The sequence below is a fragment of the Sturnus vulgaris genome, chromosome 13, assembly GCF_052056855.1.
Source record: "Sturnus vulgaris isolate bStuVul1 chromosome 13, bStuVul1.hap1, whole genome shotgun sequence".
NCBI lineage: Eukaryota > Metazoa > Chordata > Aves > Passeriformes > Sturnidae > Sturnus > Sturnus vulgaris.
In genome coordinates this window covers 18,898,480-18,913,490 of record NC_142255.1, presented here as the reverse complement: position 1 = coordinate 18,913,490, position 15,011 = coordinate 18,898,480, and the positions used below count along the sequence as shown (strand labels likewise).

At 43.5% G+C, this 15,011-nt stretch overlaps 1 protein-coding gene across 1 annotated transcript; it reads right to left on the bottom strand.

Moving 5' to 3' along the window:
- Positions 1-336: 336 nt before the first annotated feature.
- On the bottom strand, positions 337-14,615 carry DIS3L (DIS3 like exosome 3'-5' exoribonuclease). Its single transcript, XM_014874641.2, has 17 exons — positions 14,409-14,615; positions 11,820-11,973; positions 10,961-11,089; positions 10,270-10,405; positions 9,355-9,531; positions 8,383-8,461; positions 7,333-7,512; positions 6,598-6,767; positions 6,102-6,263; positions 5,169-5,416; positions 4,301-4,393; positions 3,252-3,785; positions 2,342-2,496; positions 2,076-2,254; positions 1,624-1,769; positions 934-1,108; positions 337-861 (listed from the first exon to the last, which is right to left on the bottom strand). The coding sequence occupies exons 1-17, from the start codon at positions 14,551-14,553 to the stop codon at positions 550-552; spliced, it is 3,174 nt and encodes a 1,057-aa protein (XP_014730127.2). The 5' UTR covers positions 14,554-14,615; the 3' UTR covers positions 337-549.
- Positions 14,616-15,011: the final 396 nt, after the last annotated feature.

Sequence of the window (15,011 nt, the reverse complement as noted above, 5' to 3'; positions counted from 1 at the left end):
CTTGGGTCAGACATCTCTCCCCAGACAAGCACCTCCTCCTTCTGTCTCCTGCTCTCTGCTTCAGGCTCTGCTTCATCCTTTTCTCAGAATCTTGGCTTTCTTGCACAACAGCTGTTCCCTTTTGTGCAATGAAGAGGAATCACCCATGTGTGTGAATTTCTACACGCTGAATCAAGGCACTACCCTCAGGGCAATAGGTGTTATTTTATGAGGGAATTTGCTTTTTATATCCTTGGAGGGAAGAAGGAAGTATTTAGGCTTTAAGAACTTCATTTATGGACAACATGAGCAAAGTAATTTTGGAATTATTTTTAAAAGAATGCACAGCACAGTGCCTTTAGTCTGAAATACGAGCTTTATAAGGTATAAAATCTTCATAACTCATCCATACTCATAATCAGATAAAAATAATTCTTATTTAAAATAGACATTTCTTAATGAAAAGACTCCTGAATATTTAAATAAACTGCTTTTTACAAGATCCCCCAAGCACTTGTGCACAAGTCACAGGAGTGGGACAGCCCCAGGCAGCTGGTGGCAGGTCCCAGTTCAAGTCCTGATGTCCTCTGTCACATCCAGCAGCGCCAGCTCCCGGATCTCCTCCAGCAGCTGGTACAGGCTGGGCCCCTTGGTCTGGCAGAACTCCCGGGACTCCTCATCCATCACTTCCAGCCTGGCTCTCTCTTGGGCACGCTGGGCCTCCTCTGCAGACTGGCTGACTTCTTTCACCAGGTCAGACTTCACCACGTGGGAGCTCCTGTGAGCAGCCTCAGTGTGTGCAGTGTGCAGCGGCGCGTTCCTGATGATCTCCAGCTTGATGCTCTCGGCGTGGCAGCGGGAACTCTGCACGAGGATTCTCACCTGCAAAGCAAGACTGTGTTTACATTTCTGATGGTGCCATTTCCTCTTCCTCCCCTCATGTGAGATACTCACTGTGATGTGATCGAAAAGGCTCAAGGTCACAGAGTCTCCAGTGGTTGTAGTGGAGGTGATTTTATGCTGAGAGCGATGGAGGGATCCAGGCTTCCACTGGCAGCTCCCAGCCCCCTGACAGGAGATGACCAAGCCCTCTTTGTTTTTCATGTAGGCTGCACCTTTGATTCCATACCTACAAAAGAGCAGAGAGAAGCTGTTGTAACCATCCTCAGCCTTTTCAGGTGTCTTAGTTTCAAAACTCACAAGCTGGCTAGGATTGTAGAAAAGCAACAGGCAGGGGCAGGCACGGCAGCCTGATAATCCTGCCTCAGGAACACTGATAAGTGTTGGCAAAGAAACCCAGCCGTAAAAACAGCATGGAGACAGTGACTGAAGTGTTTCGAGAGCAGTGAAGCAAAAGTGAAATAGTCAGTGATCCATTATCTTAGTGCTGGGTGGGGCCCTGGAATGGCTCAGTGATGGGGGAAGAGCAGCTTTACAGGTTTTTCCAGACAGATAGTGAGCAGAGAGTTCTCCATGAAAGAAAACTCCTTGAAGAGCAGCACTGTGTTTGCCCAGCAGCCTTTCCTGGCTGTGGAGGCTCTGGCTCTTGAGCCCTCTGGAATGCTGGAGATGCCAGATGTGGATTGAGCCGTGCCCTCTCAGCATTCCAGGTGCCATTCCCAGCCCTGCCCAGCCCCGGCTCACCGGGGCACGAAGACGAGCACGCCGTTGGTGCGGATGGAGTAAATGACGCCGTCGGCCACGCAGCGCTCGTCGCTCTCGGCGCTCCTGTCTCGGAAGTACATGCACTGGAAGAGCTCTGTGGATTGCTTCTGAGCACGCTGGGCTGCCTGTGAGCACCCCCCCCACACACACAGAGACAAAAACATTGTAAATATTCCAATAATGTCTTTGGCTTTCATTTCCACAGCTGCTTTTTACTCCCTTACCTGTGTCCAATAAAAATTACATCTAAAACAAAATCCTATTTGCAGTACAAGTGAAGTATGAAGACACTTTTACTACCACACTCAGAAGAAAGCAGGTATTTAAAAAAACCCCAAAGCACTACAAATAAAAGTAAAGTGATACTCTTTACAGAAGCCACAGTCAGGACTGGTATCCCATTCCCTAGGGCACCATGGAGACTCCCTTACCCGGTTCCTGTTATTGATGTGTCTGCACAGCTCCTCCAGATCCTTGTTACTCATGATGTTGTCCTTAACATCCCCTGTGGTCTCCCTCAGCGTGGCTGCCATCAAGAGCCTGTGCACAAGGATGTCAGCATATCTCCTGATGGGAGAGGTGAAGTGAGTGTACTTCTCCAGGGCCAGCCCTGCCAGGAGAAAGGAACAGACATGAGCAGTCAAAGCTCCCCCGACAGCTCAGAAATGACAGGAAAGGCAGAAAAGTGACCAGATACCATAATGATGGAACTGCTCCTCGGGACAAGAGCCAGTTGAGAAGTAGAGGGCGTTGGACATGGCGTGGGTGGCCATGGAGCGCAGCAGTTTGTTCACAATGGGATCTGAGGGGTCGTTTGCTCTGTCCAGAGACTCGGCCAAAGCCTTGTTAGACCTGGCAAAAAGGTGTTAATTCCAAAGAAAATGACACTGTCACTGGTTATAATGGCTCACAGGTAACAACAGCAAAAAACCCACATATAAGTTAACAGTTATTAATACAAAAATGGCAAGCAGAGAGATACTGAAACTTTCGGTGCAGTTTAATAAGAGCTCTAAGAAAATGTTTAGAAAAATCTCAGTTTTCACCCCGCTGCAACCTGGATATCCAGGGACTGCAGCAAACTCCATCCTGTGCAGTAAAAAACAGTGAGCTGGTCCAAACCTTTGTGTCTAGCACAAATGGGACAAGGTGACACCCAGGTCACAGAGGCTCTACTGATGCCCTTCACCATGGCCTTCTCATGTTATCTTGTCCAAGTAATTCTGAATTATTTTGAGTCATTTAAAATTACTACATTGCACAAAATTCACTTGATTTGAACCAGAACTCTCTTACAAAGGAAATACAGTGCAAACAAGGCCATTGCAGAGCCACTGCAGCACAGAGAACATTGTACAGTGACTGCACAAATGTTTTGTCTGGTTATGTCTAAAATTATTCAGCCACTGCCATTTGCAGTCCAGCCAGCAGAATGCAGGCAGCTTCTCCTGGTCAGAACATCATCAGAAAGATTCTGATAAAACTTTTTAAAAACTGCTATCCAGTGATACAGCTGGAATTGTTTAACAATAACATGGCCAAATAATTAATTGCTTAACTTTAATTACAGAACTTTAATAAAATAAATAAACTTTAATAAAAGCTACCGTGTGTCTATTGAGAAGCCTTTGGCACTGGCACATTCCCGAAGCTCAGTGAAGAATTCCTGGCGTGGTGGAGGGTGCTGCCGCAGCAGAGCTTGGTGGGGAAAATCCTGGGAAATCCTTTTCGCCACCCAGTGGTTGGCCAGGATCATGCACTCCGCCACGGTCTCGTGTACTTCCAGCGGCTGCTTGGGGATGAGGTCATGGATGTTCCGTTTGTCATCCAGCTGCACTCGGATCTCGATCCCTTCCAGCTCCAGCGCGCCGCACCTGTCCCGCTTAGCCCGGACGTGTCGCGCTATGTCGGTGAGCTTGGATATGGCCCAAACCAGCTCAGCCACCTTCTTCTGCCTCGTTCCTTCATCCAGGCTCTGCAGTTCCAGGATATCCCCCACCACACTGGTGTCCCCATCCAGCAGTGCCTGGGCTGTCTCGTACTCCAGCTTGTAGGCAGAGCGGATCAGGGTTCTGCTGTACTGAACCCTCAGCGTCTCGAGCGATTCCTTCTCCAGCTCCCACAAGACACTCACAGCGTATCTTAAAGACAACACCACAGTTCTGGAATACTTCTGGTAGACTTTAACTCCCATTTCAAGCACATTCAACTCTTAGAAATGTCTAGATTTAATTCTGGTGGTGGAAGCATCTTTTTCTCCATGAAACGAGTGCTCGGCAACACCAGCAAATAATGCACTTGCCTTTCAGTCTCATGCATGACAACTGAAATGAGGAGCAGCTACACAGCAGTATTTTCAATTCATCTGCTGAAGCAGAGTACCCCTAAGGTATAAGATCTCCTTTATGTTAAAGCACAGCTACACTGTGATAGTTATTTTTACCTATTTTTATTTTATTAGTCAGATGCATCCACAAAGAACGTCTCTGTACCCTGCATATCCTCATGCCAGCCTTGCACATCCTGTAAATCGATATAAAATTCACCCCACCTGTGGTACAACTGCGAGGTAATTTTTAATGCACGCAATTCTTGCAGTAATAATTAAAAATGACTGGTGAAAGTCTCCCTGCCCAGCACAATTCCCAAGCCTCACCTGTCCACCCCGCTGAGGAGGGAGCACAGGTCGGCGCTGAGGACAGCGGGCAGCATGTCATAGCGCCGGTCTGCCAGGTAATACGTGGTGGCCCTGCAACAAAACACAGACACTGCTGTGCCCAGCAGCTCTCCTGGGGCTGGGCTGTAAGCATTGCTCCACAGCAATCTGATTTGGAAAGGTTATTCCCACAGAACATTCACGGGTGTGATATCAAAGTTGGATTATTTAAATAGCAATTTGTACAGTACAACCCTAATTTTGCCTTTCTTGGTATTTCAGCTGCCATTAAGGGCAGAGCCAGGGCTGGACAAAATTTGCTCATTGAAGAAGAGGTGACTTAATGTCTACATCAAACATCTCCCACTGCCTACACTTTATACTTCTTTGAATCTACAAAGAATACAGTTCATTAAGTGATTCAGCAGTTTAAGTTCAAAACAGCAGCAATAAAAGAAAAAAGAGAATTAAATATTTGCACATTAAAAGACAAGACTGAATATTAAAACATAAGCCTGACAAATACCTCTGGAATCAAATTCATGTAAGACTTAATTCCATTTTGTGGGTGTTCATCTCCCTTAGAATGCAAACGAGTGGTTTTTAAAAATGCTTTAAGTCACAGATGTTAAATTAAACTATAAAGCAGAGGAGTGATTAGGGGAAAATAAACTTGTATAGCTTTCTGGAAAATGTGTCCAAATAAAAGCAGAATGTCATTAGTTATATAATAGTTTAATTAGCTTTAAGAAGTCTTTAGTAAGACATGAAAGGTAAAAGCATGTTTCCTTCCTTTCAAAGTTTCCTAAAGGTAACATGACAAACTTCTGAGCTCTAGAAATTTTCTAATTTCCAGAAAATAACTTACCTTGCTCTGGCCTCAACATCAGTGTAGGAATTTGCTGGCACGAAGTGAGTGACATCTGCAATGTGCACCCCCAGCTCGAGGTTCCCGTTGGGCAGAGCCCTGACAGAGAGAGCATCATCCACATCCTCACAGCCCTTGGGGTCAATGCTGAATATCAGGTGGCTATCTCTCAAGTCAAGGCGTTTTTTCACCTCCTCTGGACTCACTTTCCATGGATTCTTTGGAGAACTCACTGGCATTTCACTCATCTATACAGAAATATTGTTGATGAACATAGATTTTATATATTTTCTACAAAACATGCCAACAAATTGGATTTAATTAGTTTTTTGAAATTCTTCTTTTGTTTCATTTTCCAAGTCCATTACATTTACTTTATTAAAAAGGTGAAAAAAATTGAAAACAATTCTATGTGTATTAATAACCAATGTTATTACTGTAGTGATACTGCAGCTCTGGCAAATATAACCACTACACAGTGGTTTTTTTAGTGTTCTTCTTTCAATTAATTTTAGGTATAATCAAAATAATTATCTATGAAAGCTTGTTCCTCTCCTAGCTGAAAACAAAGTATTTAAGACAATGATTCAGTAGGATGAGGCTTTTAGGATCAGTAGCATAACCACATACTAAAGACAGAAAAATCTTAAAAGTCTAACTTAAATTTGAATTAAAAGTTTGTAATCTTCTCCTCACAGCGAAAGATTATCTTAAAATCACTCTTGAGTTGAAAATCCACAGTATCAATAGAACCACTGATCCAAGAGATTCCAGAAAAATTAAGTCAAATAATAATAAATTTTCAGCTTTCAAAATAGGCTTTCAAAAACCCGCTGGCAACAAAGATGTTGAGCTGTAAGAGGGTCCCTCTTGAAACAAGACCTTGGAAATTAATTGAGTCAGAAAAGACTGGATCTGATCACAGAGACAAACCTGAATTTCTGAGAAAGGGGCAGCACAAATGCTGTTCTCCACCAGAATAGCAGCAATCTCCCCCTCGAGATCCCCAATTCTCCCCAGCACTCTCACGAAGTGTCCGTTTGGATAGAGGGAAGTCGACTCCCAGGAATCGATGCGCACGACAACTCTGAACTCCTGCAGCAAAGCAGCTCTGTCAGAACAGCTCTGTGGCCCTGCAAAGCACCATTTATAGCCCTAACACAGCTTGCATTCAGCAGAAAAAACCCAAAGTAAGTGGTATGTAAGTGCTCAGGGCAGCTGGACTCTGGCCCAAATTCAGAACTCAAATAAGCTCTGTTACCTGAAGTGGTTCTGACAGGAACTGAACACAATCCTTCAAGGCAGAAATTGAACCTCACAGACTTTAATAGTTTCACCATGTTTTTGTCAAGGAGAACATGATTAGAGCCTGTAACACCCACACAGCTTTGTAGGAACACGGAACAGAGAAACACTTGAGTTAAATTACCTGTAATGCTTCAGCCTGCTGAGTGCTGATGCGGATTTTGGGAATTCGGTAATCCCAAGGTGTTACAAGGACTTTCTGAGCATTTCTGCCCTGAGACTGGCTCTCTTCTTTAGAGGGAAAAGTGACCACATAATCCCTCCAGTTCTTTTGGATGATTCCAACTACTTTACCTTTAAATAAGGAACATTGTGCATTAAAGAGTTAAACAGAACCAAGTAAGAAAATACGTGGGAGGTGCAGGAGATCGATTGCTTTGTAAAATAAAATAAAACTGATGTGTCCCCAAATCTGTCACAACTGCCAACAACATATGGTGTGCAGACAATACAGTGTGTCATAAAGTACTGTTTAAAATCTGCACAGGCAGATTTTAATAAGCTTTTATTTATGTGGAGACTAACTCATTGTATAGATTTCAATTGATACATGACATAAATTATTCAGAGATTCCCACTGCTGCTGAAATGTGGCCAATTCTAGTAACACAGAGAATTTTTAATAGCAAAGAGCAAAACAAAACATTATTTCCCTACAAAAAGAGAATTAACCTCTTGAAACTTTTAGCTCTGACCTCAACAAACTTTTAAGATGCAGCTACAGCAGCAGAGTAGCAATTTCAAACAAGATTTTAAGTTCCCATGGTACCCAGGCATGTCACACTAGGATACTTTTTCACCTTTTTTTTTTTTTTTTCATTATTTATCAGCAGGGAATTAAAAGGCTGCTTCTCCTTACCTGTGGGCATAGGGTCACCTGTGGTGTCTGCAGGTGCTTTGTCCTCAGTCTCATTTTCACAGAGGGCAACAGTTCTTCCCTTCCATTCATGCACAGGGAGCAACTCAACCACAACCACATCCCCATGGATTGCACGATTCCGTGCCTTGGGCCCATAAATAAGGATGTCACTTTGAAGTTCTGTATTTAAAATAAAAGGAAACAGAACTATAATCTGCCAAAAAAATTTTAAATTCCTCCATTCTTGGCAGCATTCCGCTGAAATAATAGAAAATTACTTTCCCAGTATGATTTCTTCAAAAAAGGACTACTGGCAAGAAATTAATATTGCAAGGAAATGAAAACCTTTTCCTCTTTTTTGCTGTTTTTTTTAAGGATCTATTAAGGAATTCTGTAGGTGAACTTTTGGATAAAAAGCAGCATAGGCTAGGATGAGTTCATTGCTCTTAGGCAGCAGCTATAAAGAAAACAGAGCATATTTCAATTGTAAAAGCCACCACCACAGGATTCTGGGGAGGGTTCAGAATAAAACAAGCTTTTAAAAAATAATGAGTATTTTGAGCACTGGTTTGACTGCAGGGTCTGTCACAGGAACACTGGAAAGTAGTTATTAGTGAGAGTCGGGCCAATGTGTCTGTGCAAGGGCAATGGACTCTCAAAGGTGCTGATTAGTCACTCATGTCAGAGAGACAACCCTGGATCAATTTGGATCAGTTTGATCCAAAAGGCAATTTTCCAATTATGTTCACAAAGACCAGCCTCCAAATCCTGCCAACATCTATGCAAACTCTCATTGCAGTCAAAGGAGTGGCCATCTGAGGCCAGAGCAAAGCACAGGGACAACAATTTGCACCAGCATTTCCCTTCAGAGAGGTGCAGGGACACAGGACAAGAGGCCAGAATATGGCCAAAGGTGGTAAGAAAGAGGAAGGAGCTCTCCTCAAGTTCCACCTTCTGGTTAATCTTCAGCCTCCTTTCTGGTCCATGAAAAGCACACAGGCACTGCAGTATCTCAGCCTTCATCTTGTTTGAAAACTGAAAACTTCTCACCTGTGTTTTTGCTGCCAAAGCCCTGAAGCCGAACAAAAGCTTCCAGCTGTGCTCGGTGCTTATTGACATTCAGTGTACCCTGGGAGAGAGCAACAAACATGAAACACTCACCCTAAAAACAGACAACCTGAAAGGATAACATTTTGGGGGTTACAGTTATTTTTACATGAATTCGTTTTTATTGATCTGTAGGTTATTTTGAACACAACTGTTCGTCTATAGGGGGCAATGCAGGTTGTAGGACTTTAAGTATTCACTTCTGGGAAAGAGTGGTAAATTCTTTTAAACGCTGGATTTATTTGTAAGATGGTAAATGACATTTTATTCCAACCACAGGCAGTGTAAGATTACCTTTGCTGCCTGCCTTAGCACAGAATCTGGCATTATTCCAACAAGAATGAAAACCCTCAGTCTTTCTGTTCATATTTTATTCCTGCCTCACTGCTGAAATTGCCAAGAAAGGAAAAAAATTACTACCTCTAATTCTTTAAATTAATTTTAAAAGGACACTCGTCTACCAACAATTCATATGAAGGCCCTGAACAGCCATAAACCTATAAACTCGTTGACTAGGAGATCTCTGTGCAAATGAAGTTAGAGCTGCTGCCTTTGTGCAGCACTATTTATACTTAAGAACGAGGTCTCACTGCTTCAAATCACACCTGGTCTCTCAATTTAAAGGTACATCACATATCAACTTGAAGAAAAATCCATAGCAAATTTCAAATCCTCAATAGCCAATTCTTACTTTAACTTCTCCAAAAAAAAAAAAATCCACTTGTCACAACACAGTGTAGGGGAAATATTTTAAGAATCCTGAGAATACTAATCCTTTCCATCCTCTTATTTTTTGTTTTCTTTCCCTCTTCCACCACAGCCATATTTCTTTCTCTAATCACTCAAATTCAGGCAACTCAAGGGACCAAGCACAAGACTGCATTGCTCTGTTTATGTTCTCTATGTAACAAATACCTGCAGGTATCTTCCAGATTTGATCCCAGCCTCCAGTATTTCCACAGGTAAGTGCTCAGGATATTCTTTGCCATGGTTCTCTTGGCTTTCACTCTCCCGTTCACGCCGAGCTTGGACGATGGAGTCAAAGAGCTCATGGGCAGCCTTTAGGTCAGGCCAGAAGTTATCCAAGTAATTCTTCATGAACAAATTGAAATAAACACAAAAGTATTCTGGGATCTCTGTTCTTTCAATAATGCATTTGGAAAGCCCATAATGGACAAAAGCTGTCACACCCAACTCAAATAACACAATGGTGATGATGAGTCTGCTCTAAACCCCACAGATGTGTCCCAGCCTAATCCACTGCTAAAGACAACAAAGGTCAATCAGTTTGGTGCTACTTGTACTCAACATCCTTCCACAGATAAATATAAACATCCCATGCCCAGATCCCACTGAGTACCACTGGTGTCAGAGATGGACACCAAAAAGAAGAATGAATTATCTCCTCAGACATCACTGTATCCTCAGCAGTCCAGACAAAGTAACTGGCAGAACACTGTTGATGGGTATTTGGGCTACAGCTGCTTATGGACTGCTTGCAGTCCAGATTCAGGCAGCTGCCTGAGGGAACTGATCACTGCTCATCAATGACAAATTCCTTAAAAACAAGGAAAAGGTCTCCTAAGAAAGATGACCTCTATCCTCAGAGCTGCTGTTTATCTTTGCAGCTTTCTGCTTTGCTCACTGCCATTGGTTTTTCTGACATTCCCATAAGTGACATATTTGCCTGCTTTGATAAATGGAGACATGAGTTACCATCATAGTTTTTATGAATGTAAACTCTGACATGATTTGCAATATACTTTAATGTACTTGCTTCATCATTTTGATACAACATAAAGGAAACCTTTTATTTTTCTGGCATGTTACCTTGAAGGAAATCACAAACACTCCTTCTGTTTCATTTCCATACTGCCTGATGGCATCTTCATCTTCTGTTACCATAACAACTGGCATCTGACCCAGGCAGTGGTTGTGATACCAGGCTGCTGCATTGTAAATATTCCTAGAAAAGCAAAGTTTGAAATAACATTTCTGGCATAGCTCATTTGCTACTTGCAAGATTTTGCTGGCTTCATATGAACGAGATTTTAATTTAACACTCGTACTTTTGAGAGATATACACCAAGCTACAGAAACATTTTTCTGCAAAACTGTTCTTGTGCCATTCTTAAGCACCATGAGAAGAGAGGAGAATAGAATGTTTCTTCCCCAGTACATCCACCTGTGCCCTGGCTGCAACACAACGTGAAGTTCCTTAAGTGAAAGCTTGCAAAAAGCAGGCTGGAGGTGCTAAGACTCTGATGCTACAGTGTGACTTTAAACTAATCCAGCTTTTTCTTCAGCATTATTGCATTTAATTTAGTACATTTTGTCTATTTCCCTAGGAAAACAATGCTGATGCTTTCATAATCATAAAGCACAATGCAGACTTCCAGTGACTGTGAACTGTTGCAGAGCTAAGCAGAGCAAGAGCATGAACTCTCAGTACCTGAATACACATTCCTAAATACAAAGTCATGATGCTGTGCAGTGTGACACTGCAGAGGTTCAAACAAACCTGGTCTGCCACTTCTCCATGGATTCTCCCTTCTCCCTGGGCAGGTAGCAGTGCTGCTGGAATTCATTAGCAAACACAGTGCAGTCATGACGGGGATCCTTCAATAGATTTCGTAACTTGTTGTACTGTCTGGAATGAAAAAAAAAGATAAATATATTCTTGTGCTTTCTTTTGATCATGCTATTTTAACTCCAGGTGAAAATACAGCTGAAAAACTTCAGGCAAATTACTGTTATGCACAGAGAAATGCAATCATTAAATTACACCACTGATGATAAATCCTAAACCATCACCAGCAAGCAAACTTTTTAAAGTCTCATCGTGAATGCTTCTGGTTTTAAACATTCTTGTTTTCCAATGAGCCCCACAAAACATCCTAAATCTTCAGGAACTTGTTTTGTTTGCCACTTTTGGGGCAAGGGCTATTTCTTCAATAGCATTTGTGCTTTAGAAATATGGGAAGGCCCTGAGAGCAAATTTGACTGAAATGCCCAGGTTAATGTCTGGTGGGATAAATACCACACAATAATATTAATTGCTCCCCAAAGACAAATGCTCAGGCATCAATATAGCAAACCAAGACCTGTCCATAATCTAGCTGTGGGCACATGATAGATCATTACTGCAAAGTCTAATTAATTCCTGTCACCAGCCACTTGATTAGTTAATAATGCTACAGGTTTCATATTGCTCCTATCAAGTGAAAACTGTGTCAGGCATTTATATCCATGGATCACAAAGGATCCCCTTCTGTAAAACTACATTAGGCCTTGAAAAGCCTAAAAACAAATTATACATTCTACAAATCAGTATTTTTACTTCGATCTAAATGAAAAGTAAGTTCTTATGGGATAAATACCTGCGTCCTTTCTGATGTTGCACAGCCTGACAAGCTGTTTGCATGAAAATAATTCCTTTCAGTTCTGGAAATTCCAGGATCTCCAGGTACTCCTGAACAACCTTGCAGTCAGGGACAACGTAGTGGGTGACATCATCTGATAACAATTTGCCATCTAGAAGAAAATTCAGAGTTTCAAGATTAAAACTTTCAGTTTTGATAATTTATTTCTTGAAAATATTTCCCGATGTAAGAAAATTAGAGTGGTGTCTTCTCAAATGGGTACATTTCTTCTTCTGATTAACAAAATTATGGATATTATGGTTTAATTCTGTGGTACAGCCCATAAATTTGTGACAAAACCCTTTTACACCCACTAATATCAAAATGTAGTGCAAATTCTATCCAAAGGAGTGAAAAAGATCCACTTTCATTATGAAAAGGTTATAACTTAAAAGAGCAAAGGTTACAGTTCTTTATTCTCTGTTTCCATATGAAAAAGGGCCCATACATCTGGCACAGAAAATCTTTTCATGGAATTTCCAAAGGCTGTAGAATTATTCCTTTACCCTGCTCCCACAGCTCTCTCTGTTCAAACACATTTACAGCAGGCTCTTTACACAAAAGAGCACAGGTAAGGTGCACATAGAGAAAAACACTGCTACTGCAAAGAAAAGATGTTTTTAAATCTAAACTATTGACCATCAGTGTTAACCTTCTTCATAGAGACTCTATCCCTTAGGAATATTCCATCAAAATATCACACACAACACATCACAGACTACATCTTAAAATGTACCTCAAAATTAAAGAGATTAATTGCTTTTGGTATTTCAAAGATTACTCAAAAGCTTTCAGATGGGAGGGGATCTCCACTGTATTTTCTCTTAATACCTATTTATTCTTTATTATAAAGACTGAACTGCTGAACTCACCACAGTGCAGGGAAATTAAACAGAATAAAGTACATAGATATTGACAAGTCAGGTTATTTTCATGTATTCCTTAGAAGCTGACACAGGACAATCTTTGAGCTGTGACCACAAGAAGTGTGAATCCAGGCAGCACAATTGTGCACACAGTAACTTGGCCTCATCTCACACTGAAGGCTTATAATGGATGATGGCAGCAGGCATACAAGAAAGCTAATATTTATTAATAATTCAGAAGAGCATTAGAAGTGAAATGGCACTGGAAGATTTATGAGCTGTGCTCCATACGAAGCCATCCTTGCCTAACCCATCCATCTAGAGCAGGATGACTCCCAGGCAGGCACAGCTCACCCTTACAAGCACCTGCTGATGGGATTTCTCACAGGGCATGAAATAGATTTGCTCAGCACACTGTGTAGAGTCACGAAGGAAAACAAATATTTCCCCTCACATCTGGGTTACCTTGAATAATCACACGGGGACATATTCTGACAGTCACCTGTAGCACAATTTAGGTTTAAGTACAAAAGAGGGAGAGGTTAGACTTCTTTTATTATCCTTTAATTTATCCTTGAGGAATTAATAGCCAAATGCAGTATTTTAAGGAGCAGTAACTATCACTGGTCCTGATCTCCTAGATAGCAGTAATACACTATAATAATCTAAGTAATACACCTTCTGCCCTCGACTGCAACCTAAATCAAAAGTGAAAACATCTATGCCAATCATAGTTCCAAAGGAAAAAAAAGTCACAATTCTCAACCTTTTCTTTCAGGCAAGTCATTGCTCGATTTAAACAGGTTGGATATTATGTTTGTTATTTGCCAGTCAGTTTCCTGCATCAAATAAATTGTGCTGTTGAACAAGAATAACAACAAACCCAAATGAAATATCAACCACAGCTCGGGTGATGATCTATGATGCACATAACAGCACCACAGTACATAAAAACAACAACAAATGCAGACATCAGAGCCTGGCAGTCTTCCCGTGTCTGAAATGCCCTGATATAACACAGGCAATTACATTTAATTACTGAACAGAAATAGCTGCTGATGCAGAATTACAATGACTTCAAGATAATGGCTTGGCCCCATTGTAATACTTAACAGGTAAGTATGGAATTTAACTCATGCTATAAACCAGCACCCTGCAGAAATTAATGCATGTTAAAGAATCTTTTAAAACAAGAGAAGTGTAAAAAATGGAACGATCCTTTAGCCTTTTATCACTGCCTGCAAACTGTTCCCAGTTAAACCCTCTAACAATCAACCCCTCGAGTCCTTCCGCTCTTAACGCCTCGTTGATTTCTAAAGGATCTGGCTTTAAAGGCAAACTATTGCTACAGCCCTGATTTGTTCAGCACGGTCCGGACACCCCAGGATGGGGATCATCCCTTTCCCTTCAGGGATAACCTTGGAGTGGGGATCACCCTCTGTCCTCAGGGATCCCCCCAGCTCAGGGATCACGCTCTGTCCTCAGGGATCCCCGGAGCTCAGGGATCACCCTCTGTCCTCAGGGATCACCCCACCCCGGGGATCACTTTACCCCGACCTCTGCCCCCCTCCACTCGCGGCCCCGGGGGACGCCGCCCGCCGCCCCAGCCCTGTCCTCGGGCGATCCCGGCTGTGCCAGTGCTCCCCCCCCGCTCCCCCAGACCCCTCACGGCGGAGCTCACCGCGGGCGCAGGCAGCGCGGCACTGCGCGCTGTGGCACAGGGCGCTGCGGCACGGCACGTCGGGGCGCAGGTAATGCTCCCGCACCACCCGCACGGCGCGGCCCTGCTGCCCCCGCAGCTGCAACACCTTCTCCGTGCGGAGCATCGGGGCGGCGAGGACCGGCCGGGAATGGCGGCCACCGGCGGGCACCGGCGGCCCCGAGGCCGCGACTGCCGGGGCGCCTGCGCGGGGCGGGGCGCGGGGTCACGGTGAGGGGAACGGCCCCAACCGAGAGGCGGGGAGAGAACGCGTGGGGAGGGCTGAGGGAACCGGGCGGGAACGAGCTGAGGGAACGGGGATGGGCTGAGGGAACCGGGCGGGAACGAGCTGAGGGAACGGGGATGGGCTGAGGGAACCGGGATGGGCTGAGGGAACCAGGCGGGAACGAGCTGAGGGAACGGGGATGGGCTGAGGGAATCAGGCGGGAACGAGCTGAGGGAACGGGGATGGGCTGAGGGGACTGGGCAGGAACGAGCTGAGGGGACTGGAGCGGACTGAGGGGACCGGGGCGAGCTGAGGGAACCGGGAAGGGCTGAGGGAACCGGGAAGGGCTGAGGCGACCG

Coding starts and splice junctions, on each gene's coding strand:
- DIS3L (XM_014874641.2), bottom strand. CDS start 14,553: ATGCTCCGCACGGAGAAGGTGTTGCAGCTGCGGGGGCAGCAGGGCCGC. Junction 3,786..4,300: donor CTCCTCAGCGGGGTGGACAG/GTGAGGCTTGGG, acceptor GTTGTCTTTAAG/ATACGCTGTGAGTGTCTTGT. Junction 2,497..3,251: donor GGCTTCTCAATAGACACACG/GTAGCTTTTATT, acceptor CCTTTTTGCCAG/GTCTAACAAGGCTTTGGCCG.